General features: G+C 38.7%; 1 protein-coding gene across 1 annotated transcript; it reads left to right on the top strand.

Annotated features, from left to right (window-relative positions):
- The first annotated feature begins 899 nt into the window (after nt 1–899).
- On the top strand, nt 900–7,994 carry LOC109876651 (zinc finger protein 501-like). The gene is made up of 2 exons (XM_020469038.2): nt 900–1,511; nt 4,018–7,994. The coding sequence occupies exons 1-2, from the start codon at nt 1,196–1,198 to the stop codon at nt 5,136–5,138; spliced, it is 1,437 nt and encodes a 478-aa protein (XP_020324627.2). The 5' UTR covers nt 900–1,195; the 3' UTR covers nt 5,139–7,994.
- The last annotated feature ends 1,273 nt before the right edge of the window (nt 7,995–9,267 follow it).

Here is a 9,267-nt window from a genome sequence, read left to right as displayed (position 1 = left end):
ACTCGTACCTCAGCCAGCATTGTGAATGGTGTCTGAGGCGGTGACATACTAGACCATGGCAGTAAATCTAATACGTATGTGTTTTTAGTCACTCATGTGGTTCTGTGGTTATAAGTTACTGACCTTGGAATACATTTCTGGCCATGCTGGCAGGGTCTGATTCAAACCCAATGTCCACCTGACACACTGACAGGGTCTGAATCAAAGCCAATGTCCACCTGGTACACTGGCAGGGTCTGAATCAACCCCAATGTTAAGGGGAGGGAAGATTGGTCAAGAGGGTGATGATTATTGTTGTTCTACTGCTTGATTGTTATGCAACAACACTGTTTACAAAAGCTTTGATAAAGAACAAGGCCCACACACTGTTTACAAAAGCTTTGTTAAATGAGCACAACAGTTTTCAGCTGTGCTAAAATAATTGCAGAAGGGTTTTATACTGACCAATTAACCTTTTAAAATGCCATTGGAACACAGGAGTTATGGTTGCTGATAATGGGCCTCTGTACACCTATGTAGATATTCCATTAATAAAAAAAATCTGCTTTTTCCAGCTACAATAGTCATTTACAACATTAACAATGTCTACACTATATTTCTGATCAATTTGATGTTATTTTAATGGACATTTCTAAGTGACCCCAAACTTTTGTTACACCATGTAGGAGCAGAATAGACCTACAGTAGCTAGCTACTTATTTAGATTTAGTATGACTTAAATGAAACTGCCTTAAATGTTCTGTAGTAAACATTTTTATTCGCACTTAATCAATCAACACGTTCTTGTCTTTGTATGTCTCAATATAATAGTATTATTTAATTAAATCCATTTAAAATAATCTTTGTCTGAAAATAAAATATGATGCACAACTGCGTTTACCCTCCAGTCAGCAGACGACGTCTGCGTCTTTCAGGCAACGCTGCCAGCGTGACGTATAATCTAGTGGACGGTTCTTCAGAAACAGCTCGTCAACCACCTCCGTAGCTTGCTAGCCAACATAGCCGAAAGATTCAAGCTATTTATACGCTTTCGGTGTATATTAGCTTAGTTTTAGACACACTTCTGTCGTATCTACTTGTTAACCTATTTAATTTAATATTACGTTATTTTGTATTAGTCAGCTATAGTATCTGGCTGGTTAAGTTAGCACTAGCCTAGTCGCTAATGATATCTAGCTAGCTAACATCCCCGACCATGAGCTCCCTAAACTACTCCCCTCCAGTTAAAGAAGAGGGGGTCTGCTGGACGGAGAAAGAAGCTCTGGGGCTGAACATTGTCGTGAAAGAGGATGTCACAGTAAAACAAGAAGTAGACGGTGAGGCTGTTACAGTGAAAGTAGAAGAGAAAGACGTTTCAGTGAAAGAAGAGGAAGACGCGTTCAGAGTGAAAGAGGAGGAGGATGTTACAGTAAAAGTAGAGGAGGATGCAGTTTTTGGAGTGAAGAAGGAAGGGGAGATTACTGTCACATTGAAAGATGAAGAGGCGGAGATAGGAGATCTGATTAACACCAGTAAGTACCGGCTACAATTTGTTTTTAATTTAAGATATTCGGAGTTGGCTCGTCAATAGCTCTTCAACGGAGGGCCCTAGGATGATGACTGATATGTCTAGAATCAGACGACGTAGAGAGCAAGCTACCCCTTGTTTTCTCCGTTCCGTTTCCAAAAAGTGACTTAACATATATATTTCAGAAGGGTCTATCTGCTGACCGCGGACTGAGGGGCACGGCATGTAGTGATGATTTACTACACACCTTGCCCCCCAAAAGTGCCATGCGAGAGTTGGGTTGGCTACACCAAAGATTATGGATATACTGACAAGATGTCTCTCCGCCCTAACAAGGGGAGTCGTTGTCCACAAAGCGGCACTGCGGGTTGTCTTGCTCCCGCCTATCCTTTCTTTGGATTGGTGGATACATCTTATTATTGTAATCTCTTGTTTATATTCTATGAGGGTTGTCGACGTCAACCGCCTGTTTTCAATTGAGAGAGATGCTAAGCTACTAGCATGAATATGCATAGCGATCTTTTGACAACCCCTAACGTGTTTTTATCAAAGTTGTCGGTATGTCCGTGTCCACATAACTTAATCATTACGAAACTTCTGTTGGATCAAGTAAACCCCACGTAGCAAATAAGCCATTCACTTTGTTGCTGACCAATTTTGACACTTTCCACATTGGGCTGATAATTGTTTCCACTTGGATACAACCTACTGTAGCCTACTGGCATGACCTAGAGAGATACAACCTACTGTAGCCTACTGGCATGACCTAGAGAGATACAACCTACTGTAACCTACTGGCATGTCCTACAGAGATACAACCACTGGTATGCAAGCATTTCTAAACTTTCTTTCTCACTTTTATGAGGTATTGTGATGTCATTGTCTGAAGATTGATCATTTAAAATAAATGTAATCCGTTTTAGAATAGAACGTAACGTAACAAAATGTGTAAAAAAGGGAAGTGGTCTGAATGCATGTATGTTCTAATAGTATTTTCTTTCTACCAACTGATTGGTTGAAATTTTATGATGTGCATTTTTTCATATAGACACACCAAATGTGTTTAATAAAATCAACTGTATGTGCAGAACTTGAACTGATGCGTCAAGCTTTTGATTAAATAATTAAGACACAAATGACTTGAGGAAGCCAGAGATCAATATAACCAGAATAAAATGACCAATTCCCGACCTGCTGCTGGCCTTCGTAAATTCTGACGTTAAGCTCGTGAAGTTTCCGGTAACATTGACAAACTTTTTCCGTTTGGAGTGCCAATTTATATGACCATTTCTACCGATCTGCGTGCCAGTTATGAACGAGTTACAACACCTGTTTGGCCCCGCCCCTTCCAGGGTCGATGAAGAGTGGTATGAAATTTAAGGAATAAATCCGAGTCTCACACTCATCACCTGTGGAAGGCGGGGCTTCCAGCGAGGCATGGATTTAATAGTATGTTGTACCTAGTTTCCCTCCTTCAGGGAACAGTAGTTATTGTCATGTGGATTTAATAGTATGTTGTACCTAGTTTCCCTCCTTCAGGGAACAGTAGTTATAGTCATAACGTTAAGCTTGTCATATGATGAACATCAACTTAAATACTGGATCTTGCTGTCGGACAGCTTGTTGTATTCAGATCTCTGAAATGCACTCTAACTACGTAACATTTAGTGGCTCTTTATATTACGCTGGGAAAACAGTTTATGGGCACATAAAGCCTAAATCAATTCAGAGTTTGCTAAATCCAATGTTTCTACCCGAGAGTCACCTTAACTTTATTGACAACACCCAAATGGATACTGTCATTAATGTGGTTCTTCAATAATTACACATAATACTTAATAGTGTAGCTGTTTAGTTAGTCACATGTTCAACTGTCATCAGCTGATCCAGAAAATTATTTTCTGAATGACAATCACATGACAAACATCACAACATGCAACAACAACCAAAGTGCTTCTTCATTCATTACTCTGGTAAAGACAGTTATGCTGTGCTCCACGTTGGATCCAACATCCCTAACAAATTGATGTGTTATTGTCTGTCTGTTGTTGTTGTTGTTGTTAGGTGGGTCCTACAGTAGGTCTATGTTGTTAGGTGAAGTATGTTGTATGGGTGCTACTATAGGTCTATGGTATTTGTATAACTAGTGGTTTCCTCAATAGCATGGAGGCGTTACTGCAACCAAATTGTGTGTGCATCGCCCTCATGCTCCAATTTTAGCAAACACAGAAAGGGACCTATATTGGAGACCAAAAGTAATCTGGTTTCAACAACTTTAATAAATTATGTCTAGCCTACAATCATTGATGTTACTACTAATATGTGAACAAGACTAAATATGACTATCGTTGCTCACTTGACTGTCTTAAGTCAATTGTCAAATAATTTGAACATTCATTACAGACGTCAATTGTTGTACAACTTCAGGGCTACGCTGTTGGCATCATCCTTTTCAATGGATTTCTGCTGTTGTGGCCCTTAACCATCTGTCTGACTTGTTGTTCATGCAGGAGAGAGACGTGGGTCCTCTGGGGAGCCTCAACAACATCATGATGCTGATGAGGCAGAGAAGAGTGTCTCCACATCAGAACTCCTTAAGAAACACCATAGGAGACCCACAGAGAAGAAATCTCACTGCTGCTCTGACTGTGGGAAACGTTGCAAATCTTCATCAGAACTTAAAATACACCAGCGAGTACACACAGGAGAGAAATCTCACCACTGTTTTGATTGTGGGAAGAGTTACTTAAGATTAAAATCACTAAAAGTACACATGCGAATTCACACTGGAGAGAAACTTTACAGCTGTGATCAATGTGGGAAGAGTTTTACTATGTCTAGTCATCTGATGATACACCAGAGAACACACACTGGAGAGAAACCGTACAGCTGTACTCAATGTGGGAAGAGTTTTACTCAGTCAAGCAACCTGTTATCACACCAGAGAAAACACACAGGAGATAAACCTTATAGCTGTGATCAATGTGGGAGGAGCTTTACTACATCTAGTCATCGGATTGTACACCAGAGAACACACACAGGAAAGAAACCGTACAGCTGTACTCAATGTGGGAAGAGTTTTACTCAGTCAAGCAACCTGTTATCACACCAGAGAACACACACAGGAGAGAAATCGTATAGCTGTTATCAATGTGGGATGAGTTTTATTCAGTCATGCACCCTGTTATCACACCAGAGAACACACACAGGAGATAAATCTTATAGTTGTGATCAATGTGGGAAGAGTTTTACTACATCTCTTCATCGGATCGTACACCAGAGAAAACACACAGGAGATAAATCTTATAGCTGTAACCAATGTGGGAAGAGTTTTACTCGGTCAAGCAACCTGGTATCACACCAGAGAACACACACAGGAGAGAAACCTTATAGCTGTGATCAATGTCGGAAGAGTTTTACTTCATCTAGCAGTCTTATTGTACACCAGAGAACACACACAGGAGAAAAACCTTATAGCTGTGATCAATGTGAGAAGAGTTTTGTTACATCTAGCCGTCTTATTGTACACCAGAGAACACACACAGGAGAGAAACCTCATGGCTGTGATGAATGTGACAAGAGATACTCTGATAAAAGATCCCTGAACAAACATCAGAAAATACATACATGAAGGAGTTGTTTCATGATATCAATGAAATGTCACAATGTAGAAGGTTTTAACATTGTAGTAGGAGTATTTTAATGATGTCATAATGTAGAAAGTTTTAACATTGTAGTGGGAGTATTTTAATGATTTCATAATGTAGAATGTTTTAACATTGTAGAAGGAGTATTTTAATAATGTCACAATGTAGAAGCCTAAATGTTTGTCCCCTGTTCTATTGATTTCAGCCAGATATGGATATTAGCATCAGAGGGAAAATCCAGGCTCTGAATTGAAAGTACTTTTTATGTGATTTAACAAAAAGTGACTAACAAATAAAGAGCTGTGTTGCACTTATAACATTGGTGACCCACTTTAATCAAAATGTAGCTAGATGTTTTCTACAAATGGTCCTCTAACCAGGGATGTACACGTTACTCCCAGATTCTGTGTGGTTTTTGAGCTGTTAGTTTTAACAGGACGTGCAACCTCCTCTCACGCAATTGATTTCTACATGATATCGATGAGTTATGACAAATAAGTGTTGCGTTCCTTTGTTTAGTGACCCCTACATTTAAATGCATCAATCCAAAATGTAGCTGACTGTCTTCTGCAGGTTGTCCTCTAATCAGTGAGGTAAAAGATATCTCCCATTTCCATGTAGTTTTTTTTTGTTGTGTTAGTTTCAACATCACATACAACCTGATTTCCCCCCTAATCGATATCAGTGATGTATTGCTACTTGTCAAAACAACATCGTTTCTGGTGTTTGTGCAGTTTATAAGGAGCTTGTTTAAAAAAATACAACTAATATGATTGTTGCAGATGTTTGTATTAAGTGAATTATTGCCAAAACATATTAATGTACATTTGGTTTTGATATTTCATATTTACAATTCATGTAACATTTAGTAATCATAATTATTTATGCAACCAGCTGACCATTTTGGGTACAATTATATTGACATTTTTGCCCTGCTTTTAGAATATCAGGGTTCATTCTCAGATGTGCCAACACAAAGGTACTAGAGCATGATTTTGGGGACTGGGCCCTGATCCAACAACATGCATATGGAGTGAACCCTGAAAAGAGAGAGAAGCTCCGCAGTGAGGTGGAAAGTTACTATGGATATTGCAGGAGTTTCCGCTTGAAATCAGACATGTTCGTTTTAAGGAAAACTTGCTGATTGTCTCAAGGGTATGCACTCAAAATGTTTGTGTATTGCGTTTAGCCAGTGCGTTGCCATGGATCACAATTTATTATCACTGCACGTTTTTCCGTATTGGAGATTAGTTTCGTTTGGGCTCGTTCCAAGGGTACGAGAGTTCTAGAAGCTAGTGAGTTTTATGAAGATGTGAATTCTAGTAGCTAGTGGGGGAAAACATTTTTTAAAATGTGTTTTTAATTGTTGACAGCCAGTAGACACAATGTTTATATTAGTGAAGGTGAAGCATTGTAGTTGTAGTCAAATTAGTTTTAGGATTCTAGAAAGAAAGAGAGAACTAATACGATTGTATATTATTATTTAGAAATACTTGTTTTTTCTTGTTTTTAATTGTTACCAGGAGGTGAAGCATTTTAGTTAATTTTAATATGAAATGGAAGTTCTTTTCTGTTGGTGGTGAGAACTTGTCCAACAAAAATATAGGATATATTTGTTTCAGTCTTTGGTTTTTCAATTTTTGTTTTGAGGTTGGACTTTAGCCCGTATAGCTCGTTAGCACTGTGAGGGAATTTTCTGTTAAACCTTACTAATGCGTGTGTAGTAAAATATAATTCTTTAAGCTGAGGCATTGGGCTTGAGATAGGTTCTTTACCAAACTCCTATAACATAGAAAAGTGTGTTGATAGAGGCCTGTTCTGGGTGTGTAGAATGATCCCATGATGTTCAGACACTTAGCCAAGAATATGACAGAAACTGACTGGTTCTTCTTGATCCTCCACAGAGTAAAGGTTATATCCTGCACACCAGAAACAGAGCTATTGTTTTGGAGCCTGTTTCTGGGGAAAGATTGTGGTGGAGAAATCAGAATTAGCTAAGTAACATAGATAATTAAGATGTCTTATCTGCAGAATATGCTGATACGAACTATTGACATCTTGCTATTAGAATATCTACTTTCTGACTCTGGTGTTGGCAGCCGCACTTCCTCCCTCAAATGGGCCTCAGCCACCTTGGGTCCAGAGAGGGGAGAAGTCAGGCTTATCCATCACATGTCCCTGTTGCTAGGCAGAATATCAGTATTGATCACATGTCCCTGTTGCTAGGCAAAATATCAGCAGGGAGTAAGGCAAAGGAGGTCAGAAGAAAACATTGTTTCCATTTTTCAACTGTGTGTTTATTGCAAACCATGTGAAGGGAAGGCATGAGTAATGGGGAACCAATCACTTGTCTCCACAGTGTCTGTGCGTCAGTCACCTCCTTTTAGCCCAAGGTCTGGCACAGGATGTGTGGGGTTGGTGTTTGGAACCATTGTACGTCGTCTCTGAGGTTGCACCTATCCTGAGATAGTATATAACCCAGAAGCAAGTATTTTAATAAAAGTAAAACCTTGATTTATTATTAATTTTAACTCATTATTGATTATGGGTAGAATTTCACCACAGCACATAGGGAACCCCGAGTGGTATCACCTCGTTAGTCAGAATGTGTTACACCTGTGCTGGCTTGTCCATCTTGTTAGGGTTGGATGTTGCATCCAATTGTTAATATTGTAATCAACGACATTTCCTTAAGGTGCTCATTAGTCTTTCAGTTGTTATTCTTCTGTTTTTTATCCTTTTATGTTTGTTGTGTGGTAAATATTTCTGTTTATTTTCATTGTTTTTTATAAAACAAATTCCTGTGGAGCCATTGTGTTGCATCCATGTCTGAAAGGTGCTGTATAAATAAAGCTTGATTTGAACATATTACAAAAGAAATTAACCCAATGACTGAATTAACCCAATCAGACTCTTGCAAAACCAACACGTATCTTGGTTCATCTTAGTATGAAAAACAGTATAAATTCAGATACATTTTCTACCCATCTTATTCATTAATGCTGTGGGATAAATCAGGTGTTTCTTGGTGAGCTTAAACAAATCTACTGTGAAACTAAAGTGTTCACTTTACACACATGTTTATTGACTTTAAAAAAAACACAGTAACATGACAGATATAGTGGAGATTTCTTCAATGTATTATGTATGTATTCGTATGTATTTTCCAAAGCCTGTCTGGATGTGAACTACTTTATGCCAGGGTTTAGCTTTAAATGGATTGATTATCCCATATTCATAACCGTTATGAATAAACTTGACAGTCTTTTCCAAAAGCGTGAACAATTACGGAGCTGGCCGCGTCTATCCTTAAGACATACCCAGGACCCACATGCCCAACGGATGATCTACCCCCGGAGTGAAAATTTACGGAGCTTTGATTGAGCGTGCAAGAATGTCATGGCGAGGGTGAATTGGATACCGATAATGGTCAGGGCTAACCAGGCCCTTTATCTGAAAGGAATAGTAAAAAGGTGTAAGTAATTATGACATGCTTTAAACTGTATGTACTTAATATTTTGAATTAAATAAAATCTCAACCCATTGTTTTCTCTCTCACCCCGGTCTGTCGTGAAGAAAAAGCCATGTGCGTGTTACAAAAAGGGTTTGCTCTCTCTCTCTCTCATATATATATATATATATATATATATATATATATTAATATAAATGTTCAGTCTGATAAATATTCGGGGATGTTGGCCTGTGGGTTTGTAGCTGCGGAAGTACCTATCTCTCGTTAGGGACACGACTTCGGAAGAGTCTAGTGACAACCGATCCACTCTGTTAGCACCGCTTTAGCGCAGCTACAAACCCACAGGCCAACATCCCCGAATATTTATCAGGCTGAACATTTAAAAGATAATCTGTGAATCCCTCCTAATGGAGCTTTCTGAAGGTGAGTTTGTGAAAAAAATATATATTACATTTCTATGCGGGGAATTGTTTGAATATTATGGATATTATTGTAATATTAAACACGAGTTATGTGTTTTAAACCGATGACATCGATTTGTATATATTATTATCTAACGTTCGCAGGATGTCCAACATTAGGCCAACTGCACCCGGGGATAAATGCTATGGAACAGCCGTCGTTAGAATGGAATTCCGAGG

Source organism: Oncorhynchus kisutch, linkage group LG5 (genome assembly GCF_002021735.2).
Source record: "Oncorhynchus kisutch isolate 150728-3 linkage group LG5, Okis_V2, whole genome shotgun sequence".
Lineage (NCBI taxonomy): Eukaryota > Metazoa > Chordata > Actinopteri > Salmoniformes > Salmonidae > Oncorhynchus > Oncorhynchus kisutch.
This window is presented reverse-complemented; position numbering and strand designations above follow the sequence as displayed.

What these genes read in the sequence shown, in the direction of transcription:
- LOC109876651 (XM_020469038.2), top strand. Translation starts at nt 1,196, where the DNA reads ATGAGCTCCCTAAACTACTCCCCTCCAGTTAAAGAAGAGGGGGTCTGC. An exon ending in AGGAGATCTGATTAACACCA is followed by an intron (nt 1,512 to 4,017) that starts GTAAGTACCGGC and finishes TTGTTCATGCAG; the next exon opens with GAGAGAGACGTGGGTCCTCT.